Source organism: Mus caroli, unplaced genomic scaffold, assembly GCF_978045245.1.
Source record: "Mus caroli unplaced genomic scaffold, Mus_caroli_1 scaffold_7, whole genome shotgun sequence".
NCBI classification, from domain to species: Eukaryota; Metazoa; Chordata; class Mammalia; order Rodentia; family Muridae; genus Mus; species Mus caroli.
Genome location: NW_028227262.1, coordinates 51,330,721 through 51,355,892, shown reverse-complemented (window position 1 = coordinate 51,355,892; position 25,172 = coordinate 51,330,721). Strand labels below are relative to the sequence as shown.

General features: G+C 43.9%; 1 protein-coding gene across 5 annotated transcripts in view; it reads right to left on the bottom strand.

The window, feature by feature from the left end:
* Frmd4b (FERM domain containing 4B) overlaps window positions 1–25,172 on the bottom strand; it is a 246,580-nt gene that overhangs the window by 35,091 nt on the left and 186,317 nt on the right. For all 5 annotated transcript variants that reach the window (XM_085840234.1, XM_085840236.1, XM_085840232.1 and 2 more), the window contains exons 8-11: window positions 7,215–7,298; window positions 5,746–5,811; window positions 3,121–3,178; window positions 1,231–1,317 (exon numbers count right to left, since the gene is read on the bottom strand). In XM_085840234.1, coding sequence (XP_085696360.1) covers window positions 1,231–1,317; window positions 3,121–3,178; window positions 5,746–5,811; window positions 7,215–7,298 — 295 coding nt within the window. The remainder of the gene's footprint in view (window positions 1–1,230; window positions 1,318–3,120; window positions 3,179–5,745; window positions 5,812–7,214; window positions 7,299–25,172) is intronic.

The following is a 25,172-nucleotide window of genomic DNA, read 5'->3' as shown; positions in this document are numbered from 1 at the left end:
CTCTGCCCAACGCAACCTTTCCTGTTATCCGTGTTAATGTCACAACCATGGAGTGAGGGCAAGAAAGGTCCTCGGCTTCCATAACGTAAGGGCGATTGTGAGCACTGCTCGATGGTAGAAGGAGTCTCAGAAGACACAGAGCAAGGTGAGTTTCTGGGGTTGCTTTATGAAGAACGCAGCAGGAGACAGGTGGACGTGTAAGAGTTATTTTCAACCGTGATGCTGGGTTGTGATAAGGCAGGTGAGTTAACCATACTTTGTTATTAAGAGGCCACTGTTTCACTCCGACAGCCTGCAGGGATGGCAGCAGAGCGGAGGAAAGGAGAGTGGGAACCTCACCCAGAACAGCCTGAGTAGGTTTTATCTCACCGTACATGGCGAGACCAACGGCCACTGGATGGCGAGCGATACAGATTCATCAAATCATAAAAGGTGGCACCGTGCATTGGCTGCACTTATACTTGAGGTGACAATAGAAGTTTCATAAATAAGGTTTCCCCCCTTACTTTTAATTTCTTTCTTTTTGAGATAGTGTCTCATATAGCCCAAGCTGGCCTTTAACTCAGAACATAATAATTGAGTATGACCTTAGCTTCTGATTCTCTTATCTCTGCCTCTCAAATACCAGGATTACAATGATATAATGATAAATAGTAACTTATTTAAATTTGGAAAACCCAAATTTGATAGATTCTGGCCCTTTAACCCATTCATTTTTCTTTTCTTTTCAGAAAGCAGCTATATTTGCTATAAACAACAGTGAGGATGAAGATAAGCAAAAATAGCTGTGGTTATAGAGAGATTGCTTATAACCATTTCATTGGGAAACAATCACCACAAAAACGTTGGATTTAAACCAAAGTGTAGGGGCTGTAAACCATATTGCAGTTAGCATCACAGCTGAACCTCAGTGCAGTTTAGGTTACTGGCTGGGTACAGACAGGCAGATACGGCCAGGTGTGGTGGCGGATACAGTCCTAGCACTTGGGAGGTGGAGGCAGAAAGATCAGTTCACGCCACACAAGAGCCCGTTCTCAATGAACAAAGGAGAAGATGGCCCTTGTATAAATGAGTCATTTTGAAAGGTTACACTGAGCGTGAGTAGCCTCTGTACCACAGCTTCACCTAGCAAGGTTCACTACCCGAGAGTGTTCAAGGTGCCGCTGAAAGCAATGCTGTCAGTTCTAGAACATTCAAGGCCCCCAAGTGTCTGCAGAGGCTCACACTTACTTTGCGAGGCTTCACCTTGTCTTGTAAGTCATACTGGCCGATTCCTTTGTAGCTGATCCCAAGCCACCATGGAAGTCCCTGCTTATCCTAAAAAGAGAAAATACACGAGGCCTGAGATCTGTTAAGTCTTCTAGATGAGAAGTGCTGTTTCTAACTTTCCTTGAAAAAGTACCAGCAAGCCAATATAAATCTGTGCTGGTAAGCAGACCTATACTGAGAAACTTATCTTGTTAAAATATTTTCTTAGGGTCTTTTCAAATAATAAGCACACATGCAAAGCTAATAATACGGGTATTATCATCCAAAAGACTAAAGCATTACTGTTTTGATTAAATCACTGGAGAGAATATTTAAAAAATTGAATTCAATGAAGAATTAATTCAGTTCAAAGTTAGTTATGACTTTTAAAAAAGACCTTTGTTCTCTCAGCTAAATCACCAGCTATAAAGGCTGGGAAATTTCCAAGGGATTACCAGGAGAAAAGCAGAGGTTCTGAGCCCCATGCTCAGAGCACAATTGACAATGAACAGAGGAGAAATAAGAAGAGCTTTTGGGGAAATGGACAACTCCACACCAGGGTGAATAATCAGTCTGAGATACGTGTGAAGAACAGACATATATGGATTCTATTATAAATATAGTATGTCTTTCTAAGTCTGTATATTAGGCTTTTATTTCCAATAAAAAGAATGTATCGACAGAGGGAAACATTTAGGGCTAGGCCATGTGTGCATGTGTAAAGCAGAATCCGTGAGAATTAAGATTAAATTTGGATACATTTTTAGCACAGTCATCCTCAATACCAAAGTGTGCGTTATCTGATTTCCCTACATCTGCAACGGTAAAGATTTCAACATTGTCATGACATCAAAAGTCACTGAAGAGCTTATCAGTTATGAAATTATGCTTCTCTCAAACAAAACTCCCTTTATCTATGCTGCATCCTTTACATCAAAATATTTCTTAGCCAGCTTCTTCCGGTTTGTCAGCACAAGAGGACAAAGCACACTGATGAGGGTGAGCTAATGCAACATGTGCAAAATCGTCAGCATTTCTCATGGATGTATGCATAAACATTGAAGGCTGATGGGACTGTCACATGGAGAAGTGACAAATGAAGACCCAGGAGCGTTCATGAGGGAAATAACGGGGAAAAAAATCACTAAGGGTGGATAATGAAGATGGCCTAGAATGGCAGGTGGACTCTGTGGTATAGCATGGACTTAGCATGCCATGGGTCCTAGGTTCAATACCCAGCATGCAAGTGGAGCAGGGAGGAAGGGAGAGGAGACAGGGAGGGAGGGAGAGGAGACAGGGAGGGAGGGAGAGGAGACAGGGAAGGAGAAAGGGAGGAGGGAGGGAGGGAGGGAGGGAGGGAGGGAGGGAGCGAGCGAGCGAGAGAGAGAGAGAGAGAGAGAGAGAGAGAGAGAGAGAGAATGAAAATGACTATCTCTGGGAAAGCAACTGAATGATATGCTTTATAATTAGCCACAAACAGCAATAGACTTAAAACATTTAAGAAAACAATTCTATTTCAAATGCTGAAATTTTGGGGCTGGAAGGAGAACTTAGTCTCCTAGAGAACTGGCTGGTCTTCAACAGGACCAGAGTTCAGTTCCTAGCACCCACATGGTGACTTTCAACCATCTGATACTTGAATTTCCAGGAATCTGATGTCCTCTTCTAGCTTCTGTGGGCACTGCATGCATGTAGTACACAGACATACATGCAGGCAAACTCACACATAAATAAGATAAATACACATTTTAAAACATAATCTAAAACATTGCAAATTCTAGACACAGTTGACACACACATTTAGATGCTGTTCAGTGACTTGCACTGCTTGGCGGGCATGATGGGAAACTCTCAAATATGAGAAGTGCTTACCTTCACTGCATAGTAATGGACTCCATAGGTTGGTAGGGCTTCTACTATTTTCATATACCTAAAGAAATGGACACATTGTAAGCCCATCAAAACATTAAGAGGGTCCTTTGGGAAAAACTGATTTCAGGAAACACAATTTGCTTTTGCTTCCCTCCTTTACACACGACTAAGCTCCTAGACTCAAGGAAACAGAATAGTAAACCCCTGTAGAGAGTAATGTGGTTTGTACCTTATGCATCAGTCAGAGGCTTTCTAACAAAACACATACAGTGAATTTTTATACAAATTACAATTAGATTGTATTAACACTGCAAACTTTATTTATTCTCTCTCTCTCTCTCTCTCTCTCTCTCTGACAGGGTTTCTTCTTTGTATAGTGCTGGCTTTCCTGAACATCCGCTCTGTAGACCAGGCTAACATAGGAGTCAGAGTGCTGTGATAAAAGGTATGTGCCACTATACATCGCCTATTTATTTATGCATGTTATGTGTATGGTGTTTTGTATGCATGTACATCTACACACCAGAAGAGGTCATCAGAATCTACAGGGCAATTATGAAAGGCTGTGAGGTTCTATGTGGGTGCTGGGAATTGAACTCAGGACCTCTGAAAGAGCAGCCAGCTCTCCTAACTGTTGAGCAATCTCCCCAGTCCCACATTTCAAATGTTTTTTTAAGGCAAACACTTAAGATACAAACAGTAAGGATCAACTTTTGAGGTAGGTATGGTGGCACATGTTACTGTTTCTATTTTTGTTCAAGAAGGCACTGTGTACCTTTAAAGAGTGGGCTGCACTGAGTAAGAATTCTCCATCACCTAGGAAATGAAATCCCTATTTAGCTTGAGGGACTTTCCCTCCCTCAAGATAAAATAATGTTTTTATTTATTATTTGAAACTTTAATACAATATATTTTGATCATGCTCATTTCCAATTAGAAAGGATTTTTTAATGGCATCTTGAAGACTAATTTCTTTGGACAGTGTAATCGCTAACTTGATAGGGTTGGTAATTGCCCTACATAAAAAGGGCATAAGGGGCTAGGTGAACGTGCCCACATCAAGCAGTGATAGAAGTGCACAAGCTTGAACCCCACAGGCAAACATTAACCAACATAAACAGTTAGTGTTTGTAACCATGCAACAAGGACCAGGAAGGGTCAACAGACTTCTTTCAAGAAAGGACCCTACCTAACGTGCACACCAGCCTTCAGGGAGATTATCTTCCCATCCTTGCTCCATCCCTGGCAGTCTCCTCCACCTCACAGTTCTGGAGCACGGACGGTGAATGGCAATGTCAAGAGTTCAACCTTAGAACTGCTGGCTTCTACCTTCTGCCCTGAGCATCACAGTGTGTCACGGAAATGAGATTGATTAAGAAGACTGTGTCCTCACCAGGGGGCAGGCAACCTGGGTCCTTGTCTCACTGCTCACATGACTTATGCTGTCCAGACTCTTTCTCATAAAGTTACAGCCCTTGGGAGTTACTCTCTGACTACTAGAACAGTCCCCAACTATGACGGATTGTTGATCTTCATAACTTTCAATAACTTAGAAGTTACTGTATCTTAATAAATCAGGGGTACCTCTATACAGTCAAAGACTATGGCAGACAATGGGTGTAGTGGCACTTAGAGTCCCAGCGGCTGGGAGGCAGGTAGAGCCTGGGATTCAAAGCTATCCTTAGCTACTTAGTGAGTTCAGGGTCAGCCTGTGTACATGAGACTATCTATCTTTCTATCTATCTCTCTATCTCTCTATCTATCTACCTACCTACCTACCTACCTACCTACCTACCTACCTACCTACCTACGTACCATCAATCTATCATCTATATATCTGTATTGGATAGTTTTATGTCAGTTTCACATAAGCAAAAGTAATCTGAGAGAAGGGGGAACCTCAATTAAGAAAATATATCCATAAGATCAGGTTGTAAGCAATCCTGTAGGACCTTTTCTTAATGATTGGATGTGGGAGGGTCCAGCCCATTGTGGGTGGTACTAATCCTGGGCTGGTAATCCTGGGTTCTATAGGAAAGCAGGCTGTGCAGGCCATGGAGAACAAGCTACTAAGCAGCACCCCTCCATGGCCTCTGCATCAGCTCCTGCCTTCAGGTTCCTGCCCTGCTTGAGTTCCTGTCCTGATTTCCTTTGGTGATGACACTGATGTGGAAATGCAAGCCGAATAAACCCCTTTCTCCCTAAGTTCCTTTGGTCATTGTGTTTTGTACAGCAGTAGAAACCCTAACTAAGATTATCTACCTATTTATCCATCCATCTATCCATCCATCTCTCTCAACTATGGTCTGTTCTTGGTAGTAAGAAGAAACAGAACTCCATCGGCAAGTGTATTGTGAGTTCCATCCAAAGTAGAGACACAAATTGAATTTCCCTCTTCTTTTTGAAAATATTGGAAGGTTTGACATCATCATTCCTGAACTCAAAGCTAAGTCACCTTATCCATGCCCAGAATCCTCTTCACCATTTCCTAGGTGGCCAACACTTCCTTCTCGGCTACCTGCCCCACACTGGAGAGCATCTGAACTGGTAACGCCCACCTATGGAATCACAGTGATGTTTTCTTTAAAACTGTATTTAGACCAGAAGAAAAAAAACGATACTTACTGGACCACAGCTTGACCCCGAGTGAGACCTTTGATTTTCAAATAATGCTCAATCACTCTGTCCTCACTGCAAAACAGGGAAATAAGCGCGGTGACATGTGTCTTTCTGACATCCAGATTCCATTTCTATGTTCTTGGGCAGCCACTGGAAACCTGAGAGGAGCATCCTCACTTGGGAGGCAAAGGGGCTTCCTCTACTGTTTCTGTAGGACCCCACTCATTAGTTCACATGTGACTACTCCCACTATGACCTCTAACTTCCATATAGGATTTGTATTCATATTTTATTTTATTTTATTATTATTATTATTATTTTTTTTTTTTTTTGGTTTTTCGAGACAGGGTTTCTCTGTGTAGCCTTGGCTATCCTGGAACTCACTCTGTAGACCAGGCTGGCCTCGAACTCAGAAATCCGCCTGCCTCTGCCTCCCAAGTGCTGGGATTAAAGGCGTGCGCCACCACGCCCGGCTGTATTCATATTTTAAAGTGAATTCATATTTTGTTTACTAGGAAAGGAAACATGTTAAACTTCTCAAGTGGAAAACTAATATTCTAGATCCATCACACTAGATGCAAAGTACAAATATTAAATACTAGATGGAGATCATTGCTGAGGTAATTTTGAGCCAAAGACCCATTCTCCTGTTGTTGATTTAAAAAGAGATGTAGTTCAGTTGGTAGAGTGCTTTCCTAGCATGCATCAAGCCCTGGGTTTGATCCCTGGTACCACATGAGCAAGGCATAGTGGCCCTCGCCTGTAATCCGAACACTTGGAAGACAAAGACAGAGAAGCCAGAAGTTCAAGGTCACCCTGGGTTACAGAAAGGGTGCCAGGCGGCCTGGGATGAGACTTTTTTTGCTTTTTCTTAGGTATTTGAGTCTGAATCCCATCTGAAACATTTTTATTACCAGTTTGGACATTGCTCTGTAGACAAAATCCTCTGATCTTATGCTGGAAGAGGAGAGACTTGGAAATTTCAGCCTTTCTTCAGACCCTACTTTACCCTACACTTCAGCTAGCTCTTCAGTCACACTCTGGGTGTAGCCATGAGACCACTCTGAGATCAATCACCTCCCACCCCACCCACCCCACCCCACCCCACCCCTCCCCACCCCTCCCCACCCACCCCACTTCACTTTTTTTTTTAAAGAAACTTTCATTTAACAATGATTTGTTCAGAAGTTTCCAGAGTCTGAATGCAGTGTAGGCTCTGTATCCAATTTCATTGTATATTTGGAAAATGCGTCCCAGCTTTCATATTTAAAGTTATCAGAACGGAATATTTTATCATCTTTATTTCATAATTTTTATGTGTGTGCAGAAAAAGACCATTTTCAAGCTTTGGAGACTGAAACCATGGAGAGTATGCTTACAAGGGGTACAAGTAATTTAAAAGAAAAAAAGAAATTCTCTTTCATCTGCTAGTACTCAGTGCTCGGCAGAGGCTCTGACCGCGGCACGGGGCTTACCAGTAAGCGAGTGACGGATGTTCCTGAAGGGTTTTGGTTGGAAAGACTGGCAGTGTCTTCAAGTCTTTCCTGGCATTCTCATCGCTGGAAAGAAACCCAGTGTATTAATATCAGGCTGTCACCTGAAGAGACATCCAATCAGGCTTTGCGATGAAGAAACCTGAATGGTTATTGTAGGACCTTAGTCCCTGTTACTAGAGACCACCCTCCAATGAGACAACCGCATCATATACTTTGAAGTCTTTCTTCAATACTTTCTGTGAGCATCGATTTCCTTTCTGTAACATGAATGGGACTCAAGACATTTTTCATATTTTACTTTTACACAGCATATTCACATTCTATAAGTTTTCACACGCTGGTAGCATCACCCCAATCACCGCCAGGAGCCCCTAACACTCAGCGTGTTGGAGCACCAGTCTCCACAGAACCACTCACAGACTGCCTACAAGTTCTTCAATAGAGACATACCACGACAAAATGGTTTACATAGACACTGCTGTCGTTCCTGTCCCTATCATCCCCTGAAATACAATCAACCCACACAACCGGCTTTGGAAAGTTAGTCTCTGCAAAAATCTCTGGAATATACGAGGAAGGGAGAATATGTTTCTGATAAACCCAAGGGAACCCTCACATCACCCACAGTGAACTAAAACGTACTTGTATACCAATTGGGCATTCCGTAATTATAAAACTGGTTATTGTAAAATATTATAAATTTTTATAATTTATGAAATTATGAAAACGTTATATAAAATGGACAAATTCTAGTGGTCACGAGAGGTGTGGTCTTTGTCGGGAACATGTAATGTGAGCTAGTGAGATCTCGCCATGTGCTATATGAGAGAAACGTTTCTCTAGCTGCCCCGAGTATTCAAGGGAGGAGGAAACATGATTCTAGGAGGTCTCTTAGCTCCTAGGAAGTGGACTTGAAAAGGTGGATAACAATCCCAAGAACCCTGGTGTTCTCCACACAGTCATGCTTACCCTCCCTCTCCCCAATGGCCACATCTTCCTCTCTTCCTATTAGCTACACTTTGTTGAAAGCACTAGGCACTTAGCAGCGCATTTAGGGGCATTATTGTCCTGGTGGTAGGCTGGGTGCCAGTCTTCTCATGCAGAAGGCATCATGATGCTCCATGTTTTTCTGGCAAAGCTGTGAGATTCAGAGATGCTGGCTCGGTTGCTAACTGCTCATGGCTACTGTATCGAGGAGAAACACATTTGAAGTCAGTCCGCTTGGCTCCTAAGGCCAGGTTCTTAAAGACTGTGTTCTAACCCTGACTCCCAGCTCTCCTCCCAAGGTGCTGGCCTTAGAATGCTGAGCATTCTCAACTCTGCAAAGGCACAGCCCCTTACACCCTCTGATGGCTGACTTGGTTTGTCAGCGTGAGGGGATTTAGAAACACCAGAGAAACACACATCTGGTTTGCATATCAGGCCATTTCCTGGAAGGTTTAAATGAGGAGCAAAAGCCCACTCTGAATGTGGGTGGTGCCATCCCATGGGCTGAGGTCATGGGCTGATAACGAGGGGATACCAGCTGACCACCATCATCCACCTGTCTTTGCTAGCTGACTATGGACACAATGTATTTAGCTGCTGCATAATCCTGCTGTCTTGCCTTCACTGCCATTCCTTCCCCACCATGATGGGCTGCACCCTCAAACTGTGAGCCAAAATGGACTGTTCTTCCCTTAAGTTACTTCTTGCTTGGTTTTTGGTCACAGCAATGAAGTAAGTAACTAATATGCACCCTTCCCCGAGATGCAAAAGAAACACTGGCAACAAGGCAACTTATAGACGGAGAGGTTGACTTTGAGCTCACTGTTCTGGAGATGTAAGAGTCCATCACCATGATGGCGGAGAAGCATGGTAGCAAGCTCCAGATGTGGCAGCTGGAGCAGAAGCAGAGTGCTCACATCTGGATTGAATGTAGGAAGCAAGGAGTGAAGTGAAGATGGCAAGAGTCTTTTGAAACCTCAGTGCTCTCCCACAGTGGCATACTTCCTCTAGGAAGGCCACATCTTCTAAGCCTCTTCAAACAGCCACCAACTGGAAACCCAGTACTCAAATGCCTGGACTATGGGGCACACATATCTCATTAAAAACTACCACACTTCCCATAATACTGAAGCACACAAACCTCCTTGTGGAGGATCATACATTGGGTCACACCATTCATCTAGAACTCATAGACCAAGGGAGCATCCATATGATGCCAGGGATCCAAAGGAGAAAGAAAAGAAGACAACAACAAACTAGGGACCAAAGCATGGTCTCCATCCGTGTGGCCCACATCTACCATTCTGTATTAGATATTGCTCACTCCTGTTACCTAGTTGAAAAGCTCCTCCTTGGGCCTGCAGAGATGGATCAGTGGCTAAGAATGCTGGTTGCTCTTCCAGAGAACCTGGGTTAAGTTCTCAGCACCCACACAGCAGCTCACAATTGTCTGTAACTCTAGTTCCAGGGGATCAGACACCCTCACACAGACAGACATGAAGATGAAACACCAGTGCACATAAAATTAAAAATAATTATATGGCGGGCTGGAGAGATGGCTCAGTGGTTAAGAACACTGACTGCTCTTCCAGAGGTCGTGAGTTCAATTCCCAGCAACCACATGGTGGCTCACAACCATCTGTAATGGAATCTGATGCCCTCTTCTGGTGTGTCTGAAGATAGCAACAATGTACTCATATACATAAAATAAATTAATTAATTAAAAACTAATTATATGAAAGAGAGAAAGAAAGAAAAAGAAAGAAAGAAAGGCTTCTCCTTTGTTTTCTGGTTTTATCTATTCTAGAGATTTCTACAGAGATGAACTTTCCAAAGATGGTTGGGTGGGCCAACTGCATTTGGAGGATGATAGGGGAAACTACAGAAGAACAACAGCAATATCTATGCAAATCATTTTATCGCCAGATATTTATGCTGACAATTGTGAGGTGGGCTCCACGTACACCCAATGTATTTTCCTAAGAGGAGCATTGGGGGCCTACTTAAAGGTGAAAGACTCAGCTCTCTTAATCACTACAGGAAGTGGAAAGTCTCTTGGCTCCTGTTCCTACATAAGGACAACGTTCTCTACTCACTTGGAATCTGAGCAGCAGCACTTAATCAAACTGACAATCTTGGAAAACTGGTTTGCACTTCCAGAAAAATCAAAATATACTACAGTCCATTTTATTCATATTAAAGGTCAGCTGTCAACTCTTAGGATTATTATTTATTTTCTTAATAATTTCATGCTCTGTTCTTCAACTCTCCCATACCTACCACACTCCCTTCTGTTGATTTTTGAGACCAGGGTCTTGCTATGTAGCCTAGGCTGGCCTCAAATTCATGATCCTTCAGTTTCTGGCTCTCTAATACTGTAGTACTAGGCAGGAGCCACCACACAGGGCTAGGACAGAGCTTTAGGCAGTTGCTCAACACCAACAACCCATATATACTGCTGTATTTCAGATGCAGGTGAACCACAAAGCCTGTTTCAAGAATCCATGTTCCCAGGTCAACACCTAGAATCTCTTTGTTTTACAGTTAATTTTGTGGCAATGAGACTCAATAGACTGGTAGTTGTTATTTCTCATCAATTTACCCATTCAGTTGCAATAAGTGTAACATTCATGCCTAATGTGAAGAGCTCCCATACGATGTACTTATTGACTTTTAAGTTATAAAAATGAATAGTGTTGGAGAGATGGCTCAGTAGTTAAAAACACTTGTTTTTATAGCAGACTTGGGTTCAATTTGCAGCACCCACATGGAGGCTCACAACCATCTGCAATTCTAGTTCCATGGAATCTCTAGTTCCAGAGACCCTTTTCTGAATTCTGAAGGCAGTAGTCACCACACACGTGATGTGCGTGCGTGTACACACACACACACACACACACACACACACACACACACACACTCATATACATAAAATGAATGAGAAATAACTTCAAGCAAGTTATAAAAATGTAGTCAAGACAAAGGAGAAAAGAGTGGGGTTAAAGAAAGGGAGGCATTGTATCCACTATTCTATCCAATAAACTCTCAGATGAGAGTATGCACTAATGGATACTTGTAGCTCTGACACTTAACATAGCTTTGGTCCTATGTCCCACTCAGAGGAAAGTATCTTAAACACTGAGCTCATCAGTGCACATCACTGCTGTCAACTCAAGCACATTCTGTGTCTGGCACCTAAACAGAGAAAGAGCTATGTGTTTCAAATGATAAGTACTGACTGCTGGAATCTTCGTACATGAATTTTGGTCTTGGAGATGTCATTCTGCCAAGATCTCTCAAGAATGATTTCTGTTCTAGACAGCTAGAACCTCTCCCCATCATAAAGTGTGAGGTTTATGCTATCTTCCTTTGTTGTAAAATGTGGTATTGCCTAGAAATGCTGGCTGAATAAAGCAATAAATTTCTAAAGGTTAGTCATGAGCTATCATGCTAAGCAATGAATATTCACTCTTTAAGAGCCTTTTTCTGGGGTTGGAGAGATGGCTCAGCAGTTAAGAGCACTGACTGCTCTTCCAGAAGTCCTGAATTCAATTCCCAGCAACCACATGGTGGCTCATAACCATCTGTTATGCAATCTGATGTGGCATGCAGGTGTATATAGAGCACTCATATACATAAAATAACTAGGTTTTTTTTTTTTTTGATAGGGCTTTCTTCTGCACTAATCAATCACTGGGGGTGGGGGTGTCAACTAATACAGACACATTGATAGGAAGGCAGAGTGGGCATTATTTCAAGGAGTTCCAGTTTAAAGAGAAGCCAGCAGAGTTGGAGAGATGGTTCATCCAGGAAGAATGCTCTTACAGAGGAAGTGAGTTGGGTCCCAGCCTCCATCTTGGGTGATTCACAACCACCTATAACTCCAGCTGCAGGGGATCCAACACACTCCTCTGAACTTACACACCAGCACTCACACGTGCACAGCCCACACAAACACACAGATGAGCACATACATAAAAATATCATATATTTTAAAGGAGAGGAGCCAACAATGAGATGATCATATGCAGGGGCTTTGCACCTGTGGATTCAACCAGCTATGGGTTGAAACTATGGAATCCTGAGTCTGTGCCAAACACAGGCAGACTTCTCCTGGTCATTATGGTATAAACAATACAGTAGCTGTGACCTACATAACATTTTCATTGTGGTAAGCATAATAAATGGACAGGTGATTCAAAGTAAACAAGAATGTGTGTGGGTTACAGGCGAATACTAGACTCCTTTATCCAAGGGACTGGAGCGTCTGCAGATTTTAGCAGAAAGGGAGGGGAGACCTTAGAACCAGTTCTTCATGGACACCAATCTACTACTGTGCTTCAGTAGCAAAGCAGCGATGGGTCACGGGGTGGAGGATGGGGGCGAGTACGGCAGTGACTTTATTTCTATGTGTTGTAAAGGAGCATAGGTGACCCTGTGCGTGTGTTAGGACCTGTAGGACTACACAGAGGTTGTCTGTGGACTTTTATGACCAACGGACCACACATCTGCAAGAGATTGCTATTAGGAGATGTCATGGGTGGGAAGTAGATGAGCTAGAGAGGAAGTCTACATTCACTGCTCAATTTTCCTTCAAGTTTAAACTCTAGAAAAAGAAAAGTCCACAAAGAGCAAAAAGAAGAAAGAGAACTTCTTTAGGTTGGTGGCTTGCCTGCCTGCGTGCCTGCCTCCCTCCCTCCCTCTCCTCTTTTCTTTTTTCTTTTTTCTCTTTTCTCTTCTCTTCTCTTCTCTTCTCTTCTCTTCTCTTCTCTTCTCTTCTCTTCTCTTCTCTTCTCTTCTTCTCTTCCTTCTTTTCTTTCTCTCTTTCTTTCATTTTCTTTCTTTCCTTCCTTCTTTTCTTTTCTTCCTTCCTTTCTTTCTTTCTTTCTCTTTCTTTCCTTTCTTTCTTTCTTTCTTTCTTTCTTTCTTTCTTTCTTTCTTTCTTTCTTTCTTTCTTTCTCTTTTTCCTTCTCTCCTTTCTTTCTTTCTTTCTTTCTTTCTTTCTTTCTTTCTTTCTTTCTTCTTTCCTCCCTCTCTTACTTTCTCCCTCTCTCTCCCCCTCTTCCCCTCCCTGCCTCTTCTTTCCACCAGGCTGGACTTGAGATCAAAGATCCACCTGCCTCTGTGTCCCAAGTGTTGGTATTAAAGGCATATGCACCACACCCAGCTATTTTTCAGTTTGGGGGGATTTTGCCCCTCGGAAGACAAATGCACTGAAGCTTCTTGATAGTCACAATTAAGGAAGGCATCCCAAAACATCTGAGGTTGTCAGGTACAAAGCAGTATTGTGTGCATGCCTTGGTGTTCACTAGAATACAACTCCTCTCCCAGCAGTGTGGGCTTGTGGCGCTTGCCTTCAATCTGAGCACTTGGAACCTAATAGCAGGAGGATCTGGAGTGTGGTACAGAGTGAGTTCAAGGCCAGCCTGGGCTACAAAAGATGCTGCCTCAAAACAAAATGAAACAACAACAAAAGAAATTTTAAAAATGAAGCAAACAGGAGGAGGAGAAAGGAGAGAAGGAAGAAGGGGGGAGGAGGAAGGAGAGGAGGAGGAAGGGGAGGAGGAGGAAAGGGAGGCAGAAGAGGAGGGGATGCCATCACAGATTTCAAGTATGGTGACACATTCCTGTAATCCTGCCATTAGGAAGGCTGAAACTGAGAAGGTCCCAAGTTTGAGGCCAGCCTAAGTTACATAGCATTTCCAGGTCAGGCCAGCCTAGGCTATACAACTAAACCTGGTCTTCAAAAACAGCAAATCGTAGGTAAGAAAAGAATTCCGAGAATTCTGCCCCACTACTTTTTTGAAGACTCTCTTTAACACACAATGGCTTTATTTTCTCATGTCCTTCCAATTATAAACATTGGAGATCTTCAATAGAACTGCATAATGTGAGTGACACACAGAGACAGGTTCTAGAAATTCAAGTGGGTGTTGGGGGTGGTGGCACCTGTAACCCCAGCACTTGAAGGCTGAAGCAGGAGGATCACGAGCTTGGGGAAAGTCTAGGGTACACAGTGGGACTCTTCGAAAAAACTAACCCTGAAACGGCAAGATAAACAGCACGGGACACTGAGGCATGCTGGGAAATAAAAAGGACCCTCAAGCAGAAGATAACAAGAGTGAGTATAGCACAGGTCTCCTTGACTTACCCATTCTAAGTTAAAACTATCAAATCAAAACTTACTTGCTACACCTAGCATTCCAAACAACACATCTTGGTCGAGCAGCCTTAAACATGCTTAAAACACGCCGGGCTGGGGAAATGCTCAACTGGTAAAATGCTCTCTGTGCAAACAGGAGAACCCATGTTTGATCCCCAGAACCCACATGATAAAGATGGGCACAGTTGGTACACAGTCACAGTCTCAGTGTTGGGAAGGTGGAGACAAGCAGATCGCTGGTGCTCCCTGGCCAGCCAACTTTGCCTATATCATGAGCTCCTGGCCAGTGACTGTCTCAAAACAAGGTGGATAGTTCTGGTGGAATGGTATTGAGGGTGACCTCTGGCCTATATGTGCACATATGCACACATATACATACATACCAAACACATTAACTTACACTTGACAGAACTACCTGAGACCACTAAAGTCATGATACTTATTAAATAGTATTTTTGGCAATGCCAATCATGTGGCTGAGTGGAAACTACTGCTTGCTCTTTGTTGACATTTCTTTCCATAAAGTCAAACCTGGACATACATGAAGAGGTGAGGATTTTAATCTTTAATCTTGCCATCCCTGAGGTGTGGGACAGCCATCACATGGCCCAATTCAAGGCATCCCCACACTACAATAAAGAATGAAGAAGCGCCCACTCTCTCCTGTAGGCAGAAGCTGAAATCCTCTCCCTTCCCAATTACTCTAGATGGCCCGTGTTTAACTGCATGCTAGTGGCAAGGGTGCCTGGGATGTGTGCTTTTCATTATGTGGAGCCCCAGTGTGAAGTTCTAATAGTGTGAAAGGGAGATTGGATGCTTGGGAAAGGTGATGGATGATGGTGATCAATAATATTTCCCCAGTCCCAGAGAGCTAATTTTTGATAGACAGGACTGCTGCATGACAATCGTGTGTAAAGACAAACAAGCAGCTGAGCAAACAAAAAGCCCAATTCTGCAGAGCTTTATGCAAAATATCAGAATTTCACTCAAGGACTGCCCTTCATATCAAACATGGTAGCAGGCTACTACTGTTCATCTGCAGTCTCACTGGAAGTTTGCCTGTGTGTGTGTCTGTGTGTGTGTGTGTGCATTCTTTTCACCTTAACTTGGCTTCCAGTTTAACATAATTAATTATCAGTGTAAATTGTAAGTAGTGGAGGGTGAAGGAGACATGTAAGTACTTCATGTAAGCATGGAATCAGGGAACACACAGATGCCCAAGAGAGAACACAGACTTGCTTCTCTGTATCTAAAAGGCCTCCTTTTGCCAGTTTCAAATCTGATGTGCTGTGTAGAGCATACACTCTTTATAACCCCATGATTCTCGTTTCCTACAGAAACTTTACTTAATGCCAGAACACATCCAGAAAGTCATCACTGATGCCAAGGAACACCGAGCTTTGACATCTAACAACAACAACAACAACAATAACAACAATGGCTCACGGAAAACTCAAAGCAGGAATGAGGCAGACAGCCAGGCAGATAACTGAGGTCAAACTTGCAACAAACTGCAGCAAAGGAGGCATCCAAATGGGCAACAGATAGAAGAAAAATACTCAACAACTTTAGAATTCTGAGAAAAGCAGACTCATCTTCAGTGAGATCCTGGTAAACAGCAGACAATCAGACTTTTGAAACCGTGATTCCATCTAAATTATCCCTAGATCAAAGTCAAAATGGGACCTCCGATCCAGGTTTTCATGAGGGTCAATTACTAGTAAGATCCTTTGGAAGTCTGCATACCTAGAAACATACAAACTTGGGTGAGGTTTACACCAGCATTGCTTACAGTAACACACACACACACACACACACATGAAAATACATACATACATACACATATGCAATAATATGCATGGGAAGTATAATGTAGTACAATGCTTGCCTAGCACTGTGAACCCTGGGTTTGATTGTCAGCATTGCATAAAGTGGGGGTGACAGCACATAGCTGTGATCCTAGCATGCCAGCGGTAGAGGCAAGGAGTGTCAGAAGTTCAAAGTCACCCCCAGTTACATAATGAGTCCTCAGAGACCCCAGGAACATAAGATCCAGTCTCAAAAAACAAAACAAACAGCCTCCCCCTAGAATCTCCAAAAACTAGGCTCAAAAAAATTGCAGTTTATTCATGTAATGGAATAGCACATAGTAAAGAAAATAGACTAGAGCTACATATAACATGGATGAATCTGACTAACATGGAGCAAATAAACATCGTGGCCTGGTACTGTGGTGAATTCTTGTAATCCCTATACTTCAGAGGTTGTCACAGGAGGATTCTAAGTTCAAGGGCAGTCTGGACTACATATTGAGACCCTGTCTTAAAAACAAAACAACAAAACAAAAATACCAACCAACCAACCAACAAACCATTCCATATACGGAAGATTCAAAGTAAGCAAAATGAAGCCAGACAGCATGCGAATGCCTCTGACAACAGATATGGCATTGTATTGGCATGGGATGGGAGAGGAGGAGGGGTTTGGGGAGGGTGTGTGACACAAATGGCAATGACAGGGGAGAGTCCTGGAGGCTGTGGTTCTGTGGATGCATAGTCTCTACTTTGTACTGTACATGGCCTGTGCATTTTTACGCACTCCTCAGTAAAATAATTCACAACAGGTTTCACCAAACATGGCCAGCAAGTGCAGGAAGGGCTTTGAAAGGATGAGCTACCACTTATAATGGGAGTGCCTTGATGCTAAAGCAAGAAGGTGGAGCCACAGCCCAGAAGGGAATCTAGGAAAGGAACATTATTCCAGAGGGTTAATTCCAATCGTGTTCAGAATTTAGGACCAAACAGGATTTCACGTCTGAGTGCACCACAGTGGGCTGAGTGACTGTTTGTTCACCCTCCCAGGGACTGTCCCTGGGGGCCTAGAACCCAGTGAAGCCACACAGTTTGCTTGCAGGGACAGCTAGGGCTGGCTTCAGAGAAGAGGGCCCCTCCCTATGGCTGTCCAGGCAGCACTGTTTATAGGAACCTGGATCAACCTCTGAGTGCAGAGAGAGAGCGCTTGAGAGCAGCTGGGAGGTGAGGAGACCTCCTGGGGATGTCTCTGCCTTTCACTAGCAATAAATCCACTGGCCCTGGCTAGACATTCCTGACCCTGGTGGGATGGGTATGTGATTACAAAGGAGTACTTGACCGGAACTGTCATGAGGGACTGCTTTCTCAAGCTCCCAGTCAGACAGAAAGCCCAGAGATCTACACTCCTTGCTTCTCAGGGACTACACCAACAGGCTTTTCTCTGTCATTGCAGGGGAGTCAAGAGAATGGACTTGCAGGTCAGCAAGATGGCTCAGCGGGCAAAGGGGCTTGAACTGAGCTATATGCCCAGACCTATATGGTAAACAACTCCCAGAAGCTGTTCTCTGACCTCCACATGTGTACTGTGACATGTTTGTACCTATGTACACACACATACACACACATACACACACACACACACACACACACACACACTAAAATAAATAAAATTGGGTTTAAAAGAATTTTAAAAGGACACGCTTACATTTTATCTGATTGACCAATCTGAGCCCTCCCATTGGGCATTCCAGCATTCCCCTTCCATATTCCTGACGGAAGCTGCTCTGACCTTCGACCAAAGACATCATTCAAGTAACAATTTCTCTGTGCACCCCCAGCTCATATCCCCCTGGGCCGTATGTTTTATTCCATTGACCTCAGAAAGCCCTGTTGGAATGTGACATCCCCAATGTTTTTTGAGGAAGCCGCACGGTTGGCAAAACCAAAGCCACCCTCTGCGTGTGCTGAGGCACATGTGTGGGAAAGCCACCCCCAGCAACTGGGAGCACCTGCTTATGGCAGACTGCAAGCTTGCTCACAGTTGCGATCAGCCACCTGCCATTGGCCAGACTTGGCATGGAAGGGAGTGTCTGCAATTAACAGCACTGCACTTGTTAGCACAAAACAATCACTGCTGTTTGTGCTCCGTGTGGGGGAAAGCCTGGGTTTCTAGGGCAGTTGAGAGAAAACAAAACAGGGCCGGGCACGTCGCTCATTTGGTAGAGCGCTTGCCTAACATGCACCAAGTCCATCATTCAGTCCTTAGCATTGTACAAGTCAGGCATGGAGGCCCACAGAAGCTGGAGGGGCAGAATGATGGAGGGGATGAAGCCAGCACAGGACACATGAGACACTCGACCCTCAAATAATAAAATAAGATACAAAAGGAACCAAAGCCAAGCCCAGGCCCCGCCCACATTTTACTTGGTCTATCAGTGCCTTAGCATTTACGGCCCAGAACCAAGGTGCATAAAAAGGTACAAGTTTAAATTCAAGGACCAAGAAGAAATATCGGCCGAAGCTTCGTGTTCCTTACAAAATTAACCTGAGGGGCTGGCGGGATGGCTCAGTGGTTTGGAAGGATTTCTGCTCTTCTAGAGGACCAGAGGTCAGTTCCCAGCACCTGTGTCGGGCAGCTTACAACCACCTGTAATGCCACCTCTAGGGGAATCTGGTGCCCACTCCTGGGTCCTGAGGACACACACCCGCGCTCATATAGGAACATACAGAAGGGCAAATACACATAACACATAAATACAAACAAATCCTTTTAAAAAGCTAACTTGGAAATGGACCTCTTTTAACATTAACATCTAAGCATGTATATGTGAATTAAAAACAAAACAACAACAACAAAAAACCCCAAAAAAACCCCCAATAGTTAATTTTCCTGGTTGAGCTCGCCATGAGAACCCATGCGTAGAAACCCAGAGCTTAGGAGCCTGAGACAGGAGGCCTGTTACCTGCAAGTGTACAAATACTTATCAGACGTGATCTGAAGGGTTTGCAGGCAGGCCTCCAAGAAGGAAGCAAAGTCCTACAGCTGGGGATTCTATTTAACCCTGTGTTCCATACAATCAAAGGTGCACTGTTGGAGAATGGACCTAGTTCCTAATACCTGCTAGTCCTTGGCATAGTCTGGCAGAGGATTTGTTGAGGGGGCCCCTTCTCTGTCTTAGCTAAAACCCCATACAACTCCTCCAGGTTCCCGCCTCTCACGGGAGATGCTTAATAATCCCTAACAGTTAGAAAGTGTACTTTCATGTCTGGCAGATAGTTGTAACAGGGGTTAACCAAACTACTATCTGAGCTATACCCAGGGTTTAGGACTAGCACCTTATCTAAATTATGTGCTTATTGACAGAACCTTGGTTACTGCTTAGAAACACAGTTTCCTTGACTGCTAGGCAGGTGTGGATAACGCCAAGGGGTTAAACACTGAAGGATAGGCTCCTATTTCCTATTGGGCAGACAGAATGCTGCCCCTCACATACATCCCTGTGTCATGGGTGGGGCTGTGGCTCAGAAGTAGTGTGCTTGAGGCCTTGGGCTTGACTCCCAGCCCTGCAAGGTAAGGAAATAAATAAATTCCCATTCTTTCAGAAATCTGTGGAATTTGGCCTTCAGTAGTAAACTTCGCTTCTTATCCTCTTCCCTTGGACTTGACCCCACACCCTTCCTTTTCTCTCCCCTTCTCTTTCTCTTTCTTAGATAAGGCCTTGTATATCCCAGGCTGGCGTTTATTTGCTAGGAAGACCTTGAACCACTGGTGTCCTCCTACACCTAACATGACAGGCGTGGGCCACCATAGCCAGTTTCTGCAGTTTAGGAGTCAAGCTGAGGATTTCCCAGACTCTAGGTCAGCGCTCTACCAACTGAGCCACATCCCCAGACCTGCTCAGCTAAATCCGTTTACTAGTTCCTAGGGGAAATGATAGTAAAAATGGCAAAAAAACAAAAAACAAAACAAACAAAACCACACCACACGCCATCCCTTACACAAGACGAACTCACCAAGTTTTCAGTTTGGCATGGTGTGGAAGTGTAATTGTGTAATTTCCATGCTCAGTATTGATCTTGCCCCTGGCTAGGTTTGACTGAATCTTTCTCATGATGCAGTGGCAAGCTACAGGGCCTACTCAGTTATGAAGCCACCATAGTAAGCAAACAGTACTGGGTTGTTAGTCTATGATGCTCAGAAAGTTAGGCATACTAAATACACTCAGGCTCTGAAGACAGAGATGTGGCTCAGTTGGTAGAAAGACTGTCTGGCATGCATGTCCTGGATTCTACTGCATGAGCCAGGTCTGCTGGTATACACCTGTGATCTCAACACTTTGGAGACAGGGACAGGCTGTTCAGAAGTTCAAAACCATTCTCAGCTACATAAGGAATCAGAGCCAGGGACAGGCTAATTGAAGTTCAAAGCCATTCTCGGCTGCAGAGCCCGGGCTGACCTACATAAAAACATGTCTCCCATTCAAAATCCACTGAGTGACAAAGGCAGCAGTCTGACCTATCAAGTGGGTGAGGAACGGGTGCAATTGAATCAACACAAAACAGGCTCTGTGAGCAGTGACAGGAAACATCTATCCAAAGTGAAAGAATTGACCAGGAGGACTGACCCAGCCTTCTGGGTGCCCAGCATAGAAGAGCAGTTTCAGGAGGCTCTGGGTGACCTCCTGGTGACACATCATGATGCCATCACTCAATACCCTAAAGTAGTCTTTGAGGACAAAGGAGGTCACAGGGTGGCAAACCCCTGGTCTGCAGTCACGTCATAAACATTATCATCCCCATTTCACAGATGGGAAAACTGAAACTTAAGAGGTGAAGTGATTTAATCTCACATTAAGGACAGTGCAGTTATAGTTCCAGGGATATGCTTTAGCAACGTGGGATCGCCTCTCCCAGTTTCCTCAAGGAGGGGACAGAAAAATAGGAAGGGACAGAATTAACAAGGGAAGATCTTTTTAGCAAAGGGCTTCAGATTTCCTTATTCTGATGGTCTGGATGAATTTCTTCAGAATGTGTGTTTCATGGGTGGTGACTGCCTGCTTTTAAGTCTAGATTAAGTCTGGATTAATTTAAACTGGATTAACTGCATAAAGGATTTGAACATAGATAAGAAGACTCTATGTGTTACCCTTCTGTCATTTGGCATTTCTCCAAGTAAATCAAACCAAACTACAGACTGCATGTCTTTTTGTAGTCAAATACACCAAGTCCAGTCAACTTTTGGCATTTTGGGTGGGGAGGGTCTCACGTAGCCCAGGTTGGCCTAAAAGCTTGCTGTGTAGCTGAGGCTGGCCCTGAATTCTTGATCCTCCTGTGGCCATCTCCAAAGTGCTAGAATTACATGCATATATAATTATGCCCAGTTCCAAATTCAGGTTTTTGAAAACTGTTTTATATATGTGACAAAGCCAGACCACAGTGATTTTCAGTGTAACCTTAAACCAGAGAGTGTAAACTCAGCCAAGAAGCCTGACTTTCAGGTTTCCCTGATGCCCAACTCTTGTACTGACACACGACATAAAAATGCTTATGATAACATTCCTGCCCATTGACCTATATCTGTTACCACTATGGGATAGGATGAAGACTGTAAGAAGCAAGTTTATCTGAAGTCAATCCTGAACAAGAACGGACAATGTTCTATGTAGCCAAGAATGGCCTTGAGCTTAGCATCTTCTTGCCTCTACTTCCCAGGTACTGGGATTACTGTCTTATGCCACCATACACGGTATTAACATGGTGCTGGGGAGTGAACCCAGAGCTTCAGGAATGCTAGGCCTTCACTTTACTGACTGAGTTTATCCCTAGCTTAAAAATATAAGACCCTTCCCTTCCCTTCCCATCATCCTCACCAGGGACATAATACTATGCTATGGACCTAGATTCTAATGCTATCTTGTTTGGGTTTTTTTGAGGCAGAGTTTATCTACATAGTTCTGGCTGTCCTGAAACTCACTATACTATGTAGAACAGGCTGACTTTGAACTCACAGTGATCTGCCTGCCTCTGCTTCCCCAGTGCTGGGATGAAAGGCCTGTGCCACCACAGCCTGCACCATTTCTGATTAATTACTGTAACCAGTTTAGAAAAACTGCTTATAGATGAGAGTCAATTCTGTTAGCAGCTAAAACAACATACTGCCTTCATCTTCTGCCTGTATAGGCCAAATTTTTAAAAAACACAGTTCCAATCAGCCAGGTAAGCGAGCAGAACTCACTGATCCCAGCTCCTTACTTGACAGACTTGAAAAGAGGCCCAGGCATGTTTGAAGAATTATCAAGGCCCCATACTAACTAGTAACAGGACCAATAGACCAGAGAGTTGCATCTTGGAGACATGGAGTTGAACCACCAGGTAAGAAGAAGAGCATAGAGTTACAAAGAGGGAAGACAAAGCAGGGAGGGGCTAGGAACAGCCCAGTGGCTGGACAAACGGGGACCCTCCTAGCCTCCTAAGTTAATGGAGTCTTAACCATTCTTACCAGTTCTCCTGTCACCCCAGTTAATCATGTCTGGGTCATACATTAAACCAAGTCAGGTGGTAGCTATTAACAGAGAACAAAGCCAAAAAGAATTAAGTAGCCATTGTGTGCATCTCTGCTGAGCTGGGTTCCCCTTTCATCTCCACAAAAGAACCTTCTTCATGGGGCTCCAGGTGTGAGCATTCATTCTTCGGCTGCCTCTGGTCTCCAGGCTTCCTGGGATCTCTCAGCTCTGCTTCCAGAGAACAGTTCAAAGGGAAAATCTAATCACGGACTTCTCAGGGTTCCAACCCCAGGCACTTGCTCCCCTTGTTTGTGTTAATTTATTTTACTTTGTCTTCATATCAACCCAAGGTGGGTGTTATTTCTAATTTGCTGGTAAGTAAACTGTGCTTTGAGGCATATTTCTGTCTCCCCCAACCCCCTGTTGTACCAGAGCAGACACAAAGGCAGCTTAAGGGGTACCTTGAAAAATGACCAAAAGACCAGTGCTCTACCTATTGTTTGTACCAATAAAATTTGGGGTTCAGAATTAGATTTAAGACTAGATTTAGGGATGAGGCTCAGTTGGTAGAGTGCTTGCCTAGTGTCTTAGTTAGGGTTTCTACTGCTGTGGAGAGACAGCACGACCACAGCTGTAATTGCGGCTGGCTTACAGTTTTGAGGTTCAGTCCATTATCATCATGGTAGGACGCATGATTGCATGCAGACACAGTGCTGGAGTTCTACATGGGCAGGCAACAGGAAGAGAGAGAGAGAGAGAGAGTGACAGTAGGCCTGGCTTGAACTTCTCAAACCTCAAAGCCTACCTCCAGGGACACACTTCTTTCAACACCTCTTAATAGTGGCATTCCCTGTGGGCCTATGGGGCCATGTTCATTCAAACCGCCACACCTAGCACACAACATTCCCTAATTTCCATCCCCAGTACTGCATAAGCCAGGCCTGGCCATACAAGCCTGTAATTGAAGGACTCTTGAGGTGGAGGGAGAAAGATCTAAAGGTCCAGCTCTTCACACTTAGCTACACTGAAAGTTCCAGGCCAGCTTGGGAGCCACAAATCTGTCTCACAAACAAAACCTCTGAGCTCTACAGCTAAAGAGTACTGGCTGTTCTTCCAGAGGATCTGAGTTCAATTCCTACCACCTACATGGAGGCTTGCAATTGTAACTCCGATTCCAGGGGACTGTGGGCACTAGGCACATACACCTGCTTTCTGGCCTCTGTTGGTACCAGTCCAGGCACACTCATGGTACACAGACAGAACATTCATACATATAAAATAACAATTTTAATTAGAAAATACAAACCAAAACAAAGTGTCTAATTAGATTTGGTTCCAAGCTCCCTGTTCCTGGTTGTGTGGTCTCAGATAAATTAGCCTTTATAAGCCCAAGTTTCCTAATTAAAAACAACAACAAAAAAATTTTTTTTGAGACAAAAATCTCACTTTTCAACCCTGGCTAGCCTGGAATTCACTGTGCAGATTAGGTTGGCCTTGAATGCAGACGATTCCTCCTGCCTCTGCCTCTGCCTCTTGAGTACTGGGATTAAGGCATGTGCCACTATGCCCCAGCTTCCAAATTCATTTTAAAAGGAGGGATGGTGCTGACATGCTCGTAATGTTTTTGAGAATATCGTCACAGATGTTAGAAGGCACCGCTCTCGCTCAGTAAATGTTTGCCTTGCTTGCCTGTCACAGTGCCCAAGTGAGACTCTACCCAGGGGAACTGTTACCACTGTGTTTATTCTTTTCTTATGTCCGTGTATTTATTTTGTCTTTGAGGAGTGTGGGCACACCTGCTACAGCCAGGGTGTGGAGGTCAGAGGAAAACTTGCAGGCGCCTGCTCTCTTCTTCCACTCCTTGGGTCCTAGGGATTGAACTCCAGTTATCAGTCCTGGGGAGGAATGCCTTTACCACTGCGTTACTGTGTAACAGTTACTGTGTTACTGAATTGATATTATCATCCAGGAGAACACTCAGTAAATAATCAAGTTAGTGCTGTCAGAAGAGGTGTTTAGGCCAGTCACACTAAAATATTCTTTGTTAGTTAACTGAAATTCCAACTGAACTTTGTCTTCTCTAGGTTTCTGTTTGCTAAATCTGGTAACCCCAAGGGTTCGTAATAAACTGCAGGGGGAAAGGAAATGGAAGGTGTGGGAAGCAAGAGTCCATGGCAGGGATGGGTGTGTGACCTGGACACGTAACATGACAGTCACATAGGTTATTGGTGTCACCAAACACCTTGCCAGTGTCAGGACTCTGTCTCTCTTCGCCCTCTTGGAAAGACTTGTCCTGACCCAGGACATATGCTAGTGTTCTAGAAAGCTCTGTCAGTCAGCTGGAGCTCTTTTGTCATTTCATTTCCTCCTGTGGACAAACTTTAAGGTTGTAGGCTGGACTGGGACCAATTGTCAACTTTTTTTTTAAGTCTAAAGAATGAACATGTGATGGGAGATTTTTTTTTTAAACCAT